Source organism: Hippopotamus amphibius, chromosome 16 (assembly GCF_030028045.1).
Source record: "Hippopotamus amphibius kiboko isolate mHipAmp2 chromosome 16, mHipAmp2.hap2, whole genome shotgun sequence".
NCBI classification, from domain to species: domain Eukaryota; kingdom Metazoa; phylum Chordata; class Mammalia; order Artiodactyla; family Hippopotamidae; genus Hippopotamus; species Hippopotamus amphibius.
The window spans coordinates 31905196-31927381 of record NC_080201.1 but is presented as its reverse complement, the minus strand read 5'-3'; the positions used below and the strand labels follow the sequence as shown (position 1 = coordinate 31927381).

The 22186-nt window shown below is 34.2% G+C and overlaps 1 protein-coding gene across 4 annotated transcripts in view; it reads right to left on the bottom strand.

The window, feature by feature from the left end:
• The window catches only part of RPGRIP1L (RPGRIP1 like), an 89832-nt gene that overhangs the window by 52592 nt on the left and 15054 nt on the right, over positions 1–22186 (bottom strand). For all 4 annotated transcript variants that reach the window (XR_009049747.1, XM_057712750.1, XM_057712751.1 and 1 more), the window contains exons 7-11: positions 15569–15674; positions 12682–12828; positions 11303–11376; positions 5092–5231; positions 57–163 (exon numbers count right to left, since the gene is read on the bottom strand). Coding sequence is in view for 3 of the 4 variants with exons in the window: in XM_057712750.1 (XP_057568733.1) it covers positions 57–163; positions 5092–5231; positions 11303–11376; positions 12682–12828; positions 15569–15674 (574 nt within the window). In the remaining variant the exon portion in view is untranslated. The remainder of the gene's footprint in view (positions 1–56; positions 164–5091; positions 5232–11302; positions 11377–12681; positions 12829–15568; positions 15675–22186) is intronic.

Here is a 22186-nt window from a genome sequence, read left to right as displayed (position 1 = left end):
AAAAATAAATAAATCTTTAAAAAAAATTGGAGTTCATTTCCTAAATAATAGTTCACCTGGTTGTAAAACTTCATGCGGTTTTTAACTTCATCAAGTTGCTGCTTTTGTTCCAGGTACTGTAACTGTAGTTCTCTATTTTCTTGAACGATTTTCTCATTTTGGTCTTAAAAATAAAGTCGACACAATTATAAAGGTAAGTGAGAATGAGGTATAAGAACACATTGTAAATTAACTTAATTCATGATATACACCAAGCTCCATCTAATGTTGTTCTGGCCAGAGAGGAAATTGAGCCACCACCTCAGACAAAGGCAGCAGGGGAATGAGGAAGAAATGAACACTATCATGTGTCTACCATATGATTCACTTGCTTATCAAAAACTTAAGGCTTAGGTTCACAGTATTAATACAAGGATATTGTGGCCTCTGGGACTTCAAAGAAACATTCTATCTAAAATACCTAAGAAAATATGTTTCTAAATCTATGATTTTTACTTACTTATTAAGGGTCCTGAAAGGCATGCAAAAAAAATGTTTGTCTTTTAGTTTTTTTTTAATTGCCTTCCTTGAGTTATCTTTTCCCAATGTAGCATAAAGTCTTTTTATTAAAACAAGATCATTTCTCTGGTAATAATTCTGCATCCATAATTATAATCAACCACATTTTTAATAAATCCGTTAAGATAGGAGAAATGGATTTTCAACCAGTGCATGGTAGTATCAATAATAATTCATGAGTGTTCTTTATTCATTGAGTTTATGCTATTAATTAGGATATGGACTCAGAGCTATCATTAAGGAATGGAGATAGCTCTTGTTTGCCTATGTGCTCATTCGCCATGACCCACAAGCAGGGGTATAGGGTAGAGCTACAGAAGACGGCAAATCCACAGAGAGACTAATATTTCACTCTCTGCATTAAACGTGCTTAACTTAAAAAAAGAAAGCATAATAACTAGCTAATAAATCTATTCTTTAGTCCTATGTTCTTAAGTGTACTCTCTACTAGAGTTCGTTGTGGTGGGTCAAGTATTCTCCTTTGTTGGCTCTCTGTGGACTAACTCTAAACTATGTCATCCAAAGTGTCTCTATTAATTTCATCCTGCTCACAAAATTTATGATTATCATTAAGTCCTCAAGTTGTACATTTTTGTTTCCTTTTCTTAAAAAAAGGGAAATCAATATATATTTGTCAAGAATTCTTTACATGAATACATTTGCACACTGACTGCATTTCCAAAAAAACACGTTTCTGACTTTTACAAAGCTTTGTGTTCCAAAGCCATAAATGCTATATATAAGTAATAATTATAAATTACACAGTTAAGAAGAAACAGACTAAATTTGAATATTTTTAATATAACATACTTCTGGCAAACTAAAAAGTGAAAAAAAAAAGTTACTCTAGCGTACGTAGAGCAATTTTAATATCAAATATGCAAATTTTTTTAATTGATAAAAGGTTATCCTAGAGTACAAATTGCTAATATTCAGTTAATTAAATGAAAGAATTTCCAAAGGTGAACAATACTTGGAAATTTTTAAGGTAAAGGTCAAATATTTATCTCAACTTAAAATTAGGATTAATAATAAATATGAATTGTTACGAGATAAATTTGCTTTTTTGGTTAGAGAGTAGAGTAAGTATGTGGAACCCTTTATCTGATGCTGATTAGGTGAAAACAACATCCAGATAGAATGATTAGGTAACAAAAAAGAAGGTAAATGTAGTCAGAAAGATGTAAAACCAAGGTCCTGAGGATAACGTAATTTCCTTCTCTGGCCAGTGAAACTTTTAGGGGTTCTGAGCCGGACCTAAAGTGTAAGGATATGACTGCTCCATCTTCATCCAGGTGCAGTATAAGTTATTTCCGTATTCTAGTTTTTCTATTCTTTCAATTTTTCAGAGCAGGGTCCTAAGAATAATATGCTACTGGTATAAACTTATTCAAATGCTTCTTCATTTACTGATTTTTGTTTCAACAACTGTGTCCCACTTCATTGGTATTTTTAAAACTAGGGCCTTATTTGTGGGAAAATAACTTATTAGTGAGTGAAGATATTACTGAGTACCAGTAACTTTCTCTCTACTGAATTTTACGTAGAATTATCTACTATATTTTTCCTTTCTTAAACTGTTTATTGGGGCTATAACTCCTGGGACTTTAAAAAGTACGGAGACGTTACAGTTCAAAGAGGAAATAGACTTGCTGAATTATAATATGAAAAATCAAAGCACCCTGTACAAGATGAAAAATAACCTCTTTACCTTATGATTTGACAAAAAGCAGGTTAAGCTAAACAGCATTTTATTCAAATGAGATAACATTTCACTCTTTCAAAATTATGTTCTTCAAGCACACCATTAATAAGCCGAGTGCAGAGAACAATTCAACTAAACAATTTTCAGAGCGCCTTTGTGCTAATATCTTTAGCTGTGATCAGTATAACCATATGTATTATGCTGAATTATGCATTTCAGCTAAAGACAGAAAGGAACTTTCAAAAGCAGGCCCTTAAACACATGCAGTTAATTTAAGCATTAACCAAATGCAAACTGCATTTACATATCCTTCCCCCACATATTCACACAATCTGAAACTAATTTGTACCTTGAATAAAGAGGTGAGTATTCTCTAAAAATAATTTGCCAGTTAGATGAATGACTACAAGAAGCCAGGGAAACATCTTCTGGCAGAGAACACTTGATACATGAAAAGGTAAATGTGTGAAGAGACTTCAAGGTAAAATTAAACAATTTCAAAATCTGTAATACAAAGAGGAACTTTCTAAATATTAAAGGAGTTCCGTAAATAGACAATTTCAAGTTTTTGTTTAGTATTTTCCTGGGAAAAATTGTTTAAAGGCTATATTATTTTTCTTATAATTTTAACATTTTCACAAAAAAACACTGAAATTATTAGACCTGTAAATTTCAGGTATGCAAGCAAAAATAACTAAAGTGACAGCTGCATTAAAAAGAAAGATTCAGGTCTAGCAATTTTTCTTAAGCAAATAATTGGATAAAGGTGTAAAGATTTGTGTAGAAAGATGTTCACAATACTTAAAAAAGCTGAAGCTATTTAAAAATTCATCAATAGAAGATTGTTAAAACGATCTATGGTACATCCTCGCACTGGAAAACTATGACAGCCATTATAGATGATGATGATGTGGATTTATATTTATACTCAAGGAATGATTTCACAATACAGTAAATAAAAAAGCACAATATTAAATTATATATATACATATAGAAACAACTCTGGAAGGACATATATAAAAATATTAATAGTGATTATCTTGAGGGTTGTGGGATTGAGAGATTTTTAGAAAAAATTTTTTTTTGTTTACTGGACTCTTTTTTTTCTTTTTACAGTGTTCAGTTATTTTTATTATTCAAACAATCTGAAAAACACGCAAGAACCAGTAAAAAAAAAAAATGAGGAGTGGACTAGTTGCGTTAAATTAATTTAGCAATTGTAGTTTTAATAATTTAAAAGAACCCCCAGAATTAATCCAACATAACTGTTTTATAACAAAAGACCACCAAGATTCTATCCTCCTAAGAGTTTCTTCCCAGAGTCCAATTCAAATGTGTAAAGATAAGAGTTTTGGAATTTTTGATATCTATGGAAGTATAGAAAGCTCAGAGACAAGAAAGATTTATTTCATTTCTCTTTCCTTAAGAAAGTAAAGAGAGAGGAAATACAGAGCACTTCCACTTTGGTGGAAGAACTCAATGAGCAACTACTAAACAAAGCACTCAGGTATTCAACACTACATATTAAAATTAGGAACTATGAAACTTTGACATAAAAATTTTAAAATATCCATCCAGTCAGAACTCATGTCACCATTTTATTCTACTAACAATCTTCTAGTGAAAAATTCATAAACCATCTATCATCATTTAAACCACTTGGTAAATAAAATTGCACACGTATTTCACTGAAATTAAGACCCCATTGATTACGTGTTCCAATTTCAGACTTCTTAAAATGTTAAAAATATTAGACGATAATTTAAAAAATGTTATTTATAAGATGCTTCCCAATTTCTGAGATATTAAAATGGGAAAAAAAATCTTTCTTAGAGTTAGTGAAATATGGCATTTGTGATCTAAATCAATATAGAGCGTACTGACTAGAAATGTAATTGTTTTTTTAACTGAGTCTGCGTTAAATTTTTAATTGTTCTCATGCACCTGAATTGCAAATGTTCAAAAGGAGAACCTTAAAATCACATCCCTGGGTTTATCTAGTGGATGAGCAAACAGATACAACACTTGGAGCAAATAATTCACTTCCCTGGTTGTGCATTTGTGTGTATAATATAGTAGAGCAGACATCTACTTTAATTATAATTATTTTACTTCTATGAGACAAGAAGGGTGAGATCTGGGACTCATAACATGTAACTTATTAATGATTATTATTTTAGCAGGGACATCTTGACAAGGCTTCTGTATTTAAGTTCTCTGTCACAGAGGAGAATTAGACATTTCACCATCAGAGAGATCTTCCCTGCTTGCCAGATCAAAAACAGTCAAGCAAGACTTCCACCATCCTCTGCTGTCTTAAACTGCCTTTTCTGCCTTTTTTTCCCCCTCTGTTGCACTTGCCACCACCTGATGTATCACATATTTATTTAATTACTGTCAGTTTCTCCTTCCTGAATTTATGCTGCATGTGGACCAGGTCTTTGTTTTATTCACTGCTGTGTCCCCAGAACTTTTTGGCCAACCCAACAGAATAGTGCCTAGCACATACTAGTGTTCAATAAACACTTGTTGACTCTTGAATAAATTTAGGAAAATTAAACAAATTAAAGACAACCAGAACAAGAGTAACTATGAGAAAAAATAATCCCTTTGGCATATATATATATGCTAAGCTGAGTAAAGGGAAATTTTGAGCAATCAATAAACTCATAAAAGTGGATGACTGTTAATACAGTCTATGTCCCCAGTACACAGCAAGGTGCCTGGCAACACAGCAGGCACCATAATAAGTACTTATCAAGTCAGTGAGTAACAATGAATAACATGCATGTCTGAAACGAATAAATCATTAGTTGTTTTATATGTACCTCTTTCAGTTTTTAATCTGTCAAGGATTTCAGTTTTGTCTGTTAAATCGGATTTTAAGGCAGTCTCAAGTTGAGCAATCTGTACTTTCAGCTGCTGTTCCTTTAACTTCCATTGCTCCTCATGGGCAGCACTGAAGGCACTGCAAAAGACACGTGACAGGCAAGGAAAGCTTGGAAATCAGCTTCAACCGAAAATAATAAAGAGAAAAGCTTTTAGTGGCACAGAGACCACTGTCATCATGTCTTAGGAATTAAGTAAACATATGCTGGTCTGCTGCTGTTGAAACCAAGGCGCCTTTCTCAGGCTGCGGTTGGGGAACATGAAAGAGTCTGTGGGATGAGCAATGGGACTGGCCTTAATTTAGAGCTCTAAAGTCAGAGAAGTTGGCAGTGTGCAGCTTTTGTGGGACTTGTAAAGGAATTCAGATACTGTGCACACTCCAGAGGAATCCACAGTTCCAAACCTCAGCAGTAGACATCGGACAAAACCATTCTCTCCCACGAATAAACCCTCTTAATACAAAGAAAAGGGACGCGCCACCTAATTTTTAATTCTAGAATTTGAAACTTTTAAACTTTTAAAGGGTCTGTGATAATAATATATTCACAAAATACTGGCCACATGACAGCATGCTGAACTACAAGATGGTGATTCTGAAATTAAGAAGCAGTAATCATGCAGTTTTTGTCCTAAAAAGCAAATAGCAATAGGCTAAGAACAGTTTTACTCACAACACATGATTGGGGTGAAAACCCAACAAGAAGACCTTGATAAGAATGATGTAGATAGAATTATTCCTCAATAAAAGTGTAGCAGTTTAAACTATCATGAAAATCTACTGATGATCAGACCCAGGATCCTGGAAGAATCAGCTGAAAAATAACTAAGTGGTAATGCAGAAGGTATACAGTAAATATTTGTTTAGGCCAGTGGTTCCCAAATGCTGGCCTAAATGAAACGCTGGTGCTAGGTTAAAAATGCAGATCTTGGGGCCCAGGAATTCATAGTTTTATAAAGTTCCCCAGGTGACAGCCAGGTTTTGGAAAAACTGATCTTTGTGTTTCAGCAGAAAACTATTATCTGTGAAGTTTGACATGACTGAATAATTATCAGCAGCTTTGGCCCTTCTACTTATTTTAAACCCAGGAAGGGAAGCAGAACTTTACAGAATCCGGTTTTGTACTGATGATGAAGTAAACGGAAAAGAAACTTGTTGTTGAAAATTGCTCTTCATGTTGCTCCCTGCCAGTCTGAGGTCTGATTCCAAAAGAGACTTTTCTGGGAGGCACAGCTTTCAAAAGAACAAAGAACTGTGTATTTGTTTTACAGTTTGAATGTTTTTATTACATTTAAAATAACATGACCTTAAAAATAAGTGGAATTCTAGAAATTTCTCTAAATATGACATCTGTTTCTTCTATCAGTGTTCTCATTTCACATATGGAAACTTAAAAAAATACATGGATCTGATATACCAATAATTATAAGTTAATTTTATCAAAGGTAGAGTTACCTAGGTTTAAATGAAATCCAAATATGTACTTTAAATACTGAAGTAAAGAATATTCCCTTACATTTTCATTTTTTGATAAAGAACAAATATATTTCCATGTCTGGTCAAACCATATATACCAAACACATACATGTATATGCATATATGTGAATGTATATATGTGTATGCATGTGTGTGTGTGTCTCATATTATTAAAAACATGTACTACCCGGAAAAAAAATTAGCATGATGAAATAGGCACAACCATACATTATATCAGTCGCTAAAAATTAGAAACAGTAGTGTTCCAACAGCATTAGTACCAGAAAAAAGATCACCAACAGTTAATCTGGCAGAAACATCAGAAGCTGTATGTGTTTAAATTAAGAACAATTTAGCAGCCTGGTTTTTCCAAACCCACAAAATACTAGTGTAAATCAGCATAAGTCACTCTGAATTTAGTCCACTGCTATCTTCCCTCTAAATTTAGGATTACATTCCACTGGAGTTTCATGAGGAATTCCTTTTCAATTTACTGTATTCCTCTATGCTTGGAGCCATCTGTGTAACTATAAATGGTAAATCACATCTGGCTCCATTTTCTTTGTAGAGGCTGTGTACATGATTAAATCTGCATATGAGAACAGTCTTTGAGAACCTTTTATTCATGAAAATGTTTTTGTACATTGCCTACAGTGACCACTGAGGAGGGGATCATAGTTGGTCTTTGTGCACATTTCACTGTTACATTATGTTGCTAGAGTGATAAAATATCAATCTGCAGCGGAATGCCCATTGGTTCCTGTGGTCACTGGCATGTCCACTGGCAGGGATGGGTCAGCATTCTGTAAATACACACCTCTGATCAACAACGTGATAAGATAAAAGAGCTGAAGAATTCATCTCCACTCTAAGGTCTTTTTTCTTATAGAAGGAATTGCATTTATTCCAATGTTCAAGGGCATCCTAATGTGAGAGACAGGGAAGAATAAGTTCTAACCATCCAAAGAAACCCACAGGTACTTTAGTTAGGCTTAGCGGAAATTAAATGCACAGTAACAAGAGGATATTTCACTTACTAAAGAAAAAACGATGCCCTAAATATACTCAGTTTGATTTCTGGGAAGCACAAAGTGCTCATTTAGGATCATATGAGCTTTCACGTTTCCTAGGAGATTGTAGGGGACAGGTGTTTTACAGAAAAGGAGCTTTACAGAAAAGGAGCACAGAGAGTCTATGGGTGGTCAACAGTGATTCCTTAAATTTTGGATATTAGATGACGATCACATTATAAAAACTTGAATCATCCAATTCTTAACATGGTTAATATCATCTTCAAAAACGGGACCTCTTCTTTTAAATAGGCATGAGATTAGTGTCTCTCAGGGAGTTAATAGCTTAAAATCACCGTCAACAGAGTCTCTAGATTCAAATTCAAATTAAGTGAATTTGAATTGGATGGTATTGGGGGATGAAGACAAGGGCAGGTAGAAAGGTTTCACAGGGCTGGTGAAACCTCCATTTTACTGTTTTCCAGGTTACTGATGTACATTATAGTTGAAGGACTATTGCATTTCTCAGTTACATCACCCTAAATTATATACTAACTTCAAAAATGGGACATAGCTTTACTATATTAGAGAATAGAATTCCTCTCTGACCAAATAGAAAGACTTAATTGCAAAAACTTTATTCTGAATTTTTAAAATGAACACTTCTTAAAGTTATACTTTTTCTTGGCATAGTATCAAACATGCTATAACATATTAAAAAAGGCTCATACCAAATACTAACATGAAGATCTTATCTTACCCAGATGATTCTCTAATATGTCATATGTCAAGTAATAAACACATTTAAAATACCATTTGAAAAAGGAAGATGAGAATGCAATCTGCACATCACATTTTTCTCCTGAAAACTAGCCAATTTTGAATAACAAACAAATGCTCTCCTTTTAAAAACATGCTATCACTATGACTAACCAGACAGGGAATATATGTAGTTTGTGATGAGCATTAGTTATCGGCAATGATGAATAATGCTGCCATGAAATACAAGAGCTGTAAAGAATCTTGGGGAGGATGTTGATTTTTGTAGAGTTTTTCCAACTATGCTTCTGAAAACACATTATATATTTAAAAAACTGTATTAGAGAATTTTATAGTTCTGTTTACTATCACGTGTGCTTGATGGGTTGTGTGCCTAAGTGACATTTTTTTTTTGACACAAATGTTTTGACACTCATTATACACATTTACTTCCATATACCTCACACAAAATTCGAGTGTAATAAGCAGTATAATGAAGCCTGCTTTTAATGTGACAGGAAAAAAAGGTTGCTCAGGCACAAAACATTAAAAATAAAAACCCTTCAAAGTCAGATTTACACTCTTAGATCATCTTTAAATATGGAAAGATAAAGTTTCACGGGAATAAGCTAAATATGAGAAAAACATGTCTTTCTTAAAATTTCATTTATGCATTATTCCCAACTAAGTTTAATGATTTTTATTACAAGAAAGTAGGTTGAGTAAATTCCTCAATTTGAAGGGAAGTAGAAAATGTATAAGTAATGACCAAATGGCACTTATATTCATGTATTAAGACCATGTTAAATTACTTGAAATTACAAAATGTTGGAGATTAATATAAAGCAATAAAAATTTCTAAATGTGTGACAGTTCTGTTATTCCATGGATGTTTCCCTTTCGCATTTACGATTTTCCATTGCAATTAAAATCAGAGAGATAGGCACAGGGAAAGAAAAAAATTCAAGTTTTAGAGTCAAAAGAAATGGGTTTTAGCCCTGCACTGGAGTCTCAGCAATGCTATGTGACTCTGTACAAGGCTCTTAATTTTTCTTGAATCTCAATTCCCTCATTTATACATCATTTTCTCTGACATATAATATGGTGGTTGTGTGATCTATTTAATGAAATTCTAAAATTTCAAACATACAACTACTAAATACTTAGGTATATATCACTATAACCTATGCGTTGTTCTATAGAGACAGAAATACTATAAAATAGGAGGTATGGGCTTCCTAGGTGGCGCAGTGGTTAAGAATCCGCCTGCCAATGCAGGGGACACGGGTTTGATCCCTGCTCCAGGAAGATCCCACATGCTACAGAGCAACTAAGCCCGTGAGCCACAACTACTGAGCCTGTGCTCTAGAGCCGTGAGCCACAACTATTGAGCCCATGTGCTGCAACTACTGAAGCCCACGCGCCTAGAGCCTGTGCTCCACAACAAGAGAAGCCACGGCAATGAGGAGTCCACATACCACAATGAAGAGTAGCCCCCACTCACCACAACTAAAAGAAAGCCTGCACACAGCAAAAAAGACCTAACACAGCCAATAAAATAAATAAATAAATAAATAAATAAATAAATTTATAAAAAAAATTATAAAAAAAAAAAAGTAGGCGGTATAATAATGCTTCAGGTAAAATTAATCAGGGCTGTTGAGAGTGGGACCAGAACAAAGCACTAAGGCCAAATGATCTGGAAGCGGGTAAAAGGCAAGTTCCACATAAAGATTTTTAGCCAGTCTATCCATGCTGGAGGACCCAAGATGTTACTTTAACTGATGTCTAAACCTACTATTGGTAACCTTAATATAATGAGCCACTGTGCAAAGACAATCAACACTAGCATAAGCAACACAGATGATAACATATCACTGGAATGATGCATAACATTAATTTAGGTATCTTTTCAAAATAAACCAAAATAAAAGCCTCTCCCTACATTCTTTAGTATGATTTATTTAATTTGTAAAATGTAACTTTAGTTTACAAAACATATCAAACATAAAACACAGTTAAAAAGTTAGATATATCTGTGGATCAGATGGTTATTTTCTGATGTTTCCGAATATGATCAATTAGAAGCAACTACTGAATATCAGCTCTAACATATATATTTCAATATATATGAAATTTACTTTCATGTAAACCTGTATTTATCATTTATCAGTATCATACACTGAAAAGACATAAAAATACACACACATCTGTATTACTTAACTAAACTTAGCTGTGAAGTAGAATTCTGTTTCTAACATTACCAGAAGGGATTAATTTTTAAAATACCATAATCATGAAGCAGATAAAAAAAAGAAAAGTAAAGCAGCTCTTTAACATTAAGATAAAGATGCTTGGTTTTTCTTTTTAAGAAATAGAAAAAACTGTAAGCAAACAACTTTGCTTTCTACCAACAGAATCATGCTCAGCTAATAGGCTGGGTAGCCCAGTAGAAGCAGCAAGGGCTTGGAGAGACCAAAAGAGGTTCAAATAAAGCTCTATTACTTCCTAGCTTTAAGAACATAGGCAAATTTACTTAATTCTGTTTTATCTTCATCATCCGCAAAAAGGGTATTAATAATACCTACATTTCCAAGTTGTTGTGAGGAAGTTTATAACACTGTATGCAGAGTATGCAGCACAGTGCCTGCTAGCTTAAAATGTGTGTTCAATAAATGACAGCAGTTGTTACTGACAACAAAGTGATATGCTTTTCTTAGTAACAGATTGCTGCTCAGGTTAAAGAACTTACTACCAATCCCTTAAAAAAAGATTATTTTTCTTTTATAACATATATAGATTTCTTACATCATCTGTTGCTAATTCTTTAATCAATATGAGGTATTCTGACATTCAGTGTTTTGATAGAAAAGACAAGAGGAGAGAACACATGGAATCATGATTTACCTGTTATAAAGTTTATCATAATTTTCCTTTAAAAGTTCCCGTTCCTTTTCTAAATCATTAATTCTATCCTGCAGCTGAAATGAAAAGAAAATTACACATTAGGAGTATAAAAACATGTGGGGATAAGAAAAAACATGCGAGGAGGCTAAAATGTTTCAGTCTTGATTTCTAAATTGCAGCTGCGAACTAGTCCACTTATATTGTCTGCATTTAATTTAGCATTGGTTTTTTCCAAGTTGTTAAGTAAACATGAAATTAATATCTCTGTTTTAATTTAGTAGGAACGTACGCACTGTTTTATGGCAACATGTGCCAAAATTCAATAAAGAAAGTGTTAAAAGCTTGCTATTAAGTTTGGGGAAACATAATATTTTTTACTCTCCTCCCTGATGAATTCCAGCATTACCTTCATTTTGTATTAATTTCCAATTGGCCCCCCAAAATAAAAGGATTAACTTTTCTTTTGGTTTGTAGTTCAAACAAATTGTCAATCACTATTTACTCTCAAAACACAATTTCTCATGTTACCTGGAATTTACAAAGAGCCAGCAGTACATCTTTCAAATGAATGAACAAATAAAATTGTATACCTTGTTTTATCCCAATGAATAATATTTTTAGAAATAAACCCAGGGTAATAATTATATCTTGATGATGAAAATGTAACTTTCTGTATTTATTTCTAGTATTTAAGTTTCATTCACCAGTATATTTTGTTGTTACAACCTTTTCCCATGGATCAGAGTACTCTTAAAATTCATTCCCTTCTCAAAATTCTCTTTTGATGCTAGTGTGAGACGCCGTAAAAGATTCTTCCAAGATGGGAACAGAATGTAGGCATCTTATTTCATTTCCATTCTCTTTAAGGACAAGTTTAACAGGCTAAGGAAAAGATTGTGCTAGCTGGGAAACATGAGAAGCAGCATGAATAGGAAGATGAGTTTTCAAACAACTTCCTAGAAAAAACAATTTTTCAAAATTGCTGATGTTGGAGGGCAGAACATCCTTTTCCTTAGAGACAGATATATTCCTATAATTGTTCTGACATCGCAAATGACTAATAAGCTGTTAAGGTTGAGAAAGTTAAGTTCCTCAGGTAATCTGGCATCCGTTTAAAAATGTTATGGTTTTCTATTTCCTCAAGGATCCCTAATCCTGTAGATAAATAGTGGATCTCAGCACATTTGCAAATATTTTTAAGTACTGATTTGCCATGCACATAATAATATTGACTATATATGGCTGTGCTCAAAGTGCCATGCATGTAGTTTAGGACTTTTTAAGTCAATACAATATTTAAAACGTCTTTATTTTACTCTTTCAAAACAATTACAGAGAAGTGTTAATGCAACAGATGGCTAAACTTTTTGGGACCTTACCTCTTCTATCCTTCTTTCAGAAAATGTCACGGAACGTAACTGTTTCTCAAGACTACAGCATTTTAAACGCTGCTCTTTAAGCTGCATGTTTAGCTCATCTCCATTTGCCATCAAGGCATCATGGCTGATCCGGAGAGATTTTTGCTTCTAAAAAACAAAAAGAAAATCCTTTCAAAACTATTTTTGCATTCTGCTTTGAATGAATGATCACCATTCCATAAATGAATCTCCTCCTAAAGTTCATGTTATACAATGTATTCTTTATCTCACAAACAATGTATATTTGCTACTGTATTAAGGCGCTATTACATAATGTATAATGTCTCCATAAAGGATATTCTTGGCCAAAGTATATCATGAGAAAGAAAATATTTTAGCACAGTCACACAAGTAGGCTGTTTTTGTCCTTTATTTTATTTCCTCCTAGTTTTCTGACTTGTTGATAGTGACCAGTGAGTAAATTAGTTTTACCAAATAATTTTTTTTTTCTTTTTGCTGTGGTTACAGTGGTTGGACATGCTGTCTACAAATGCTGCTGCAGGGGTTAAAAATAAATGCTGACCACAGATATTCAAACTGAAAAGATTTGTCCCCACACCATATAAAAAGCCTTGGAGGGCTTCCTAGGTGGCGCAGTGGTTAAGAATCCGCCTGCCAATGCAGGGGACATGGGTTCGATCCCTGCTTCAGGAAGATCCCACATGTCACGGAACAGCTAAGCCCATGTGCCACAACTACTGAGCCTGTGCTTTGGAGCCCATGAGCCATAACTGTTGAGCCCATGCACTGCAACTACTTAAGCCCATGTGCCTAGAGCCCGTGCTCCACAAGAGAAGCCACTGCAATGAGGAGCCCGCCCACCACAACAAAGAGTAGCCCCCGCTCACCACAACTAGAGAAAGCCCGTGTGCAGCAATGAAGACCCCACACAGCCAATAAATAAATAAATTTAAAAAAAAAAAAAAAAAAAGCCTTGGAGGGTTAGCTTCTAATTGTAATGCAATTAAGAATTTCAATTCAATAAAATAGTTACTGAAGCCTTCTTAATTTAAAACACTGACCTATTTATGAATGTTTTAAATTCAATTTTATATACTTAAATGCCACATACTTTTTTTAGAAATAAAAAAAGATGATTACACTAAAGTCTTTTCATAGAGTCCACACGACCATAACATGTAATGCCTCGTCTGCTAATTAAAATTAAAGTTCTATCGAAGTTCTTCAACTCTCTGAAAGAAACATGACAATTGAGCTACTCGAATTCAATTTTTGTTAACCTTGCTATTATCATAGAAAACTATCTTTATGCTTAAAGCTTTCTCTGGGATTCCTACCTCAGTGAAGCTGTTTGGTCTGAACCTCTCAAGTCTCTACCCAATGTCAATCCCAAAAGAGGTACCTGTGCTATCCAAGACACTTGTTATTCATGGTATTTAAACAAATACCTGGAGTCACTGTTAAATGGAAATCAAAACAAAGTGCTAAAAGAACGCAAAATCATTTTAATTTCTTTCTTAATGCCTCCTTTTAGAGATGGCTTTCAACTACATATATTTTTTTTTTAATAAATTTATTTATTTAATTGGCTGTGTTGGGTCTTTTTTGCTGTGCACGGGCTTTCTTTTTAGTTGCAGTGAGTGGGGGCTAGTCTTCGTTGTGGTGAGCGGGTTCCTCATTGCGGTGGCTTCTCTTGTTGCAGAGCACAGGCTCTGGCGCGTGGGCTTCAGTAGTTGCAGCACATGGGCTCAACAGTTGTGGCTCACGGGCTCTAAAGCACAGGCTCAATAGTTGTGGCACACGGGCTTAGTTGCTCCATGGCATGTGGGATCTTCCTGGAGCAGGGACTGAACCTGTGTCCCCTGCACTGGCAGGCGGATTCTCAACCACTGCGCCACCTAGGAAGCCCCAACTACATGTATTTTTAATCTTCCTCTTCTATTTATCTGCAGAGAGCACTATCAATCCCACTTTCTCATTAAGTTCTCTTTCATACACCCTCATATTTGTATAAAAGGTAGTGTATTACTTGACATTTAAGGAGGTTCCTGCAGGATGGAAAACACTACCCAGAGTGTGGTTGAAAAATATTTATCTAATTCAATAGTGAATTTAGGCTTCAGATGACCCTATGCTTTGCATCAATTTACTGCTTTCCTTGTTTCAGTACTTCAAAGAAACTACTGCTTAATGTGAATTCTGCTCATCTGGAATGTTTTGGAGCTCATTAATTCCAGAACCTATGTTAATTATGCAGTGCCAATAAATGGGAGTCCTCTGATGGCACATTCCTATGGGGCCACAGTCCTTGTTAAAACAACCATGGGGATAAGAGTCCCAAGTACTGTAAACCTGAAAGGTTAGGATTTAAAATAAATACACTGACAGTTGACATGATGGTTATTCAAATATTTTCTGATACTGGTAGTGACAAAACAAAACACCGCATATCAAAGAAGACTTAACAAAGCTTGATTATTAACCTATTCTTAACATTGATCTATCTTGGATATTTCATAAATGCTAAAAGTGAAGATATATGCAAATACATCTAAACCTTCAGTGCTATGTGCACATATGATTTCAGATAAAAGCAGTTAAAAATACATTTTCTTGACATGAGATGTTTTATGATAAATGTGTTTATTATTTTAAGATGACACAGATATTTATAAAAAGTCCAAGCAGTTAGTTATTTCTTTAGTTATTAAGTTATAAATAGCTAACAATACAGGAAATGAAATTATACACACTTGAGGATAAAAAGAGCAATCTTTAAAAATTACTTTTTAGTGTTACGACCGTTCTACTTAAAAAAGAAAGTTGAACACTATTTTCAAACCTTTGCATCTATGTATCACCATAATAAAATAAATTATTACGGTACCTCTTGAAGCTGAATAAATTTTCCTTCCATTACTGAAAGGGCATTGCTTTTCTCCACTAGTTGCTTATGAAGCTTAATCATTTCTACGTTGTCCCGAATGTTAGACCTTCAACAATGTATTTAAGAAAAAGAGACAATAAAAGAATGCAAGACAAAAGGAAAAAAAGTCTGTAGTGAGACAACTTTTCATTGAATGTTACCTAGAAAAAATTTACACACTTGCATGTCAGTCACTGAGGTTTTTAGTTTATTATACACTTAGGACAGACTTATTATTTAAAACCAACCAATAAGCGTTCTTGAACTTTCATAATGCAGACTCTCAGAGTTTGAAGGGAGCCCCAAATTTGATGTCTTTTGTCACTTTTATGACTGAAAATATGAATTTAATATCATTTTATACTGTACTGAAACATGGTACAAATGGACGTCAGTCTTTGGCATAGCCATCGTTCTGCCACCAAACTTCAGGCTTATTTTAAGGAGAACTATCATACTATTACTATTTTTCACTAAATGAAAAATATGCCATACAGCCACTCATCTTTCCACCACTCCCTTGAAACAAATGGTATCATAAGATTACCATTTACTGGAGTTTCCTCCTGGAGTTCAGACTTTTCAAAATATTTCCAAAAAAAAAGTGACTTAGCATTTTATACTAATAATGCCCAAAGCTGGCATTTAAATATGTTGCAGATGTGCCTTTAGCTGTAAGAGATCATTTAACGTCCACAGGGTATATGGAAACTCTATATGCTGCAATACTAGTTTGTATTTTTCCTACTGAGATTAAAGCAAATATAGAATTTAACTGGAAGATCTTGTTAAAGGTTAATCATAGATCTAAATGAATACCTATTTTCAAAAGCCATTTGTTTTCCTGACAGAGAAAGGTTCTTTAATTTAATATATTTTACATTCAAAAGTATTTTAAAAATTGTGAAGCTTGGTTTTAGACTTCATTTTCTAACAAAAATAATCATAAAAATTTTAAGTTCAGAAAATTATTTCAGTATTTTCAAGTAAGTAATTTTACTTCCAAAACTTATCTAGTATACACATATTGGAAAAATTGTCACAATGCCCTACTGGAACCAGAAAATGGACTACAAAGCTCACACATCTGTAAACCAGCTGAGGACTTGAAATACTTAATTTTCCTCTTTGATATTTGAAAGTTCATTGTATTTTGGCATCGGACAGTTAGCTGTCCTCACACAGAAGATAAACAAGTCCAAGAACCTGGATCTTGCCCAGGGTACAGTCTTAACACAATGTTAAAATAATTATGTGTCTAAAACATGTTATCTAGTAGTTCTGAGCACACATTCAACAGTACAATCACCAACATTCCCCTCAGTATTATTTTTACTCACTAAAAAAAAAATTGTATGAAGGGAAAATATATTTTGAATAGATCTAAAGAAAATATTCATTTTCCCCCACATTTATAAGTCAGAATTTATCTGTTTTCCCCAGAATTATCTGGTTTGACTGCTCAACAGTGACTGACATTTATTGATACAGAAGGACAGAATACTATTCAAATAATTTCAAACCTCTTCTTGCATTATCAGCTGTACCTATTTTATTTTACTTGTTTTTAAGCATGTTAATATTTTTAAGATATATATATGAGATATGTTTGAATAGTAACAATTATTTGATGATATTAACAGAAAATTAAGCCCCAACAAACCATTCAGTCACACAGGGTCATAGAAACAGCAGGTTTTAATTCTTAATTTTCTTTGTAAGGCAAAGGCCGGTAAGTACCTTCTAAGCAAAAACCTGCAGTGGTCTAATTGGTGGATGCTTTCTTGAATATTTTCCTAAAGTCCTTGGAGTTTAAACTTTTCAAAATATTGCCAAGAAAGGTGACTTAATGATGTCCAACGGGTGGGCACAAATACAACAGAAGTAATATTTAGAGAAGAGCAATAACAGTACGGTACTTTAAATAAAAAGTTCGCTAGAGAGTACACCTATTTTGGGATGACAGAACACCTGCAAGTCTTTAATAATTATTTTAAAAGTGTCAGTTTTAGGGGTTCCATACATAATAGTCATCATTATGGTGGGATACTTTTGACGGTAACAATGAGAAGGAAAGGATGATTTGCTGTTACGCTGAAAGTGCACAGTCAATGATATAAAGTGCATAAAAGCTAAAAGCAACATTGCGATGAACGTGGTCTGGTCTTCAGGAAGGTGTGCAATGAAAAATCATCTCAAACCTGCCAATCAACATTTTTACATAGATGAAATATGGTAAATCAACAAAGGTGTATGTGAGAGAGGAACGAGGGAAGGAGATGTCACAGAAAACCGACAAGAAAAGTGAGAAGGATGTTGGAGGCAAAAGGGAGCTAGAGTCATTGCTAAGTGGCCTGTCCTAGACCTCTCTGCATGTGGAGGAAGGCCTCAGGTTGGCTTCCTCTGAAGAACAGAGACAGGGCTAATTTTACGAGCAATATTTTAAGTGACCTCCACATAGTATTTTCCTGCCCTGTTCCATGTGCTATGAAGGGAACATCAAATCTTCAGGATGATGACATTCAAACAGAAACAACAACTCATGGTAAAAGCATTCAGATGAACTCTGACGGTCATGCACCAATTCATACACACTGCATTACACATGGGGAAATGATCTGCAAACAGATATCAAGCATACTAATTAAGCGCTTTGTAAAAATAAATTTCTCATATTTTTCAACAAGGATTTTGAAAAAACTATAAAAAATTAGGTTGGAAACTGCGGTTTCTTTTCTTTTTCTTTTTTTACAGACATATTATTTAGAATTATGATCAACTCTTCCAAAACTATGAGAAGAGCTGTTGGCCCATCTCTAAGATTAAAAACAAACTGAAATAAATTAGATTTTCTGTTGAAAAAAAGTAATCCAGCTCAAAAATCTATGTGCCAAGTTTCTCTCATATAATTTGAAACAGTCAAGCAATAAACCCTGAAAGAGGAATTTCTAATGGAAGCCTTGAAAACACTTGACTGCAGCTTTGCTACTGGGTGCCATAATAAATCCAGAAACTTAAAACCTCAGATATACAGGAGCAGAAAAAACTTTCAGTGGTGCTATGTAATGTATAGTCTAATATGAAAGCTTAGGAAGTCAAAATCTTTGCTCCAGTGAAAGTTTCTAATACTTCATTTCCCAGGCACACAGTTCCTCCCTGCTGCAACCCTCATCAACATTTCATTCTTTGTTGCAGTGAGGATTATGAATGCTAAAAAAAGCTTCTTGATTTTTTGAGGCAAAAATGTTATAATATAGTACTTTAACATCATTTACAAGGGAAGGTTTTATAATACAAAAGGTAGGCTATGAGATTCTGGAAAGTTGTTAGGTAAGATATTTATGAGATAGAATGAAGAGGTTCTTTTTGAGTAATAGTTTTAGGGTGACTAAATTTGGGGGGTAAAGTTGAAAACAACCTTAGGATTAAAAATCTCTACAGTTTTTTTTTTTTTTGGAACAGTGGCACACTCTCTAAGTATATCGTTGAGAGAACTGTACCTGGTCATTCATAGCTCTTATTAGGGATACACAGATAACAACAAGGTATCACTTTTGAATAGAATTACAGGAGGTTGCTAGTTAACTAAATGGAAAAAGCTTCATTAAAACATCCGAGCAAGGTCTATATGAAAGGTAATGACTTTGCTCAAAACTGCTACTTCAGTTCATGGATGAAAATAATGCTTCCTGGTTTCAGATTGCATAAAGGAATAAGTTTGAATGTGTATGTTTATTTGCGTCCGGATTGCATCTTTCTTGTGTGTGGGTCACAACACAAATCAGAACTCAATATTTTATTATTCTCAAACATGCACAAGGAACAGAGGGGGACAGTTATGTAGAGCTTTCCACGTGTACATAATCACACTCTTCTGAAAATGGAGGGAGCACTCCCAAGGATTGGTTGGGGACAGGAAGAACTCAAATCCTGGCTCATCTTCTTAAGGAGCCATTTTGAAGATCAAGTTTAATGGATTCTGACTAGTTATGGGAATTTGAGAATTATATTAAAAATATCAAAAAGCCCAATGAGAAATGTAGACTTACTGGCAATTAAGCTGTAAAAGTGAACTAACGGTTCTATACTGTTTTTATTTTTTGATAGAATTATAGCAAATCAGTACAATAATGCAGGCTATTTCACAATTATCAGAAGCAATGATTAGCATGATACTGGTCTTGGATTTTAAAAAAATACAAATTGATTAAATTAATACATACTACTTATTTAGGAGACAAAATCTTTCAGAATCACAAGGTCCCTGGGGATAAAAGCAACTTGTTTTAAAAGGTAGGGAACTACTCATTCATTTTAACCTCTTCGTTTCACAGTTGAGGTAGCTAAATGAGGCTTAGAGAAGTAAAGAATCTGGCCAGAGGTCTTATGTAAGGGAGCCCGGTCTAAGCGATAAATTCTTCCGACTCTTACAAGTTGCTTCCTTCCTCTGAGATGTTCCTAAGTTTTAGCTTTCTCTCCACTTTCACATACACACTAATAGACTAGTTACTATTAATTTTGATAATTTCTGTGGTTTAAATAAACTGCTTGGGAAACATGCCAAGCAGCTATCACAAAAAAACTTAGTTAATATTAATAATAAAAAACACAGGGATAAAAGACATAGTATTTGAGTGTGATAACTTTTCATTAGGCAAATTCTAAGGTATTCAAAACAACAGTGGGAACTTGTTGGCTATATTTTTTAAAAATGACAGCCACCTCCCTGGGTAATAATAATGCCTGAATGGTTATCCCTGGCCCTAGTTACCCTTCTAACAGAGAGCCAGATGTGCCCTCTAAATTAGGGGGCTGGGCAATCAGACATATGCAAATTGAGGGGCATTCTGCAAACAACTATTATCAATGGGCTGGCAAAGACTGGAAAACCACTCTAAGGGAAACCAAAGAGTCATGACAATTAAATACAATACATGACACGAGTGGATACGTAATTAAAACAAAAACAAAACAAAAATAGCAATCAAAAAAAAAAAAAAACAGCTATAAAGGCCATTAGTGGGACAATTGGGGAATCTGATTATGGACTGTGTATTTAGATGATGCTACTGTTTCATTCATTGTGAAATGTCCTGAATGTGTGATAGTTGTACTATGGTTATGTAGGAAGATGTCCTTGTTCCTAGAAGGTGCTTAGAAGTGTAGAGAGGGTAAAATGATATATGCACCTAACTCTCGGCGGGGGTGGGGGGTGAGGAATGGGCCTGTGCCTGAGTGGGCAGAATGCAGAATAGGCTGTGTCATTCACAAACACGCCAAGGGGTGAAAGGTATGTGTGTTCACACTACCATTCTTACAACTTTGCTGTAGGTTTGCCATTTTTCAAAATGAAAAGCTGGGGAAGAACTCTGAGTGCCAGGAAGTAAGCTGCATCTGTGCACAGCTGGAAAAATGGAGGCCCTAAAGCCAAGCTGCTTAGTATACTGTGTGGCTGCAAAAGGCCTCTGTGTTTTAAGATTTGACAGTATGCTGTCAACCAAAGGGACGAGGGCAAGTCAGTGTCTGAAATATTTATGGGTTAAATTTCCTCCACTGGGACATTATGGCACTTACATGGATTTTTAATTAAGAAGGTAAACACCCTAACATTTACTTAAAAAAAAACATTTACTACAAACTAGTTACACATTTGGTAAGGGTATAAATATTTTTGGAGTTGAAAAAGTCAGTAAAAGGTAAAATCATCCTGATTTTAATGTTCATGTACATGTGTTCACTGGTTACTGCTTTGCATTTAATTTAAGACGGCCTTTTTAATAAGCAGAAAATGTGCATTTTTATATTGTTTAAATTTTAATATGGATTTTTGTTCAAAACAACACAGACATTCAGGCTACTTGTAAATGATACAAGATTTTTTGCTAATGAGGCATTATGTAGAACATATGCAAAAATCACAACTCAGTCTTCCAAAATAGACCACAATAACAGGAAAAAACATGATTTTAATAAAAAAGAGCAGCACTGGGCTTTTACTTCAAAGCAATTAAGGGCTTTGGATAACCAAAAGTTTATGTCAAGCTGATGCCAAACCAAACTGGTCTATTAAACACATACTACGAAGAGTTTCTGTAATATTCTATGAAAAGGCTCTTTGCCATAAATATCAAGCACCACACTCTGAAGATTACAACTACGTTAGGTTCATGTTTGAGAACAAGGAGTCCAACATCCAGATCAGACTTCTAGAATTTCAAATCTGAAATAATGTATCCGTGAAAGAGAAGTTTAAATATGTTTTCCATTTTGTGATTTTTCTCTATAGTAAATTATACCAAGTTTTATACTCTCCCCAACATTTTTCAACAGTTTTCCATTAGTCTCAAAAAAATTGCTGTTACACATAAAATTTCGAGCTATGTGTAAACATAAGGAAAAAAAAAAGACTTGAAGACCCTTATTTGAAGTCATTTCTTCAGTTTTCAACAACTGTATTTCAAGAAACAATATGTTATTCACCATAAGCACCCTTCCTTCTAAGCAAATAACCAGTAATTTTCAATTTTATAAAATCTGTGAGGTAGTGTACAAATTGCTTTCTTTCTTTGGCCTCTGCAA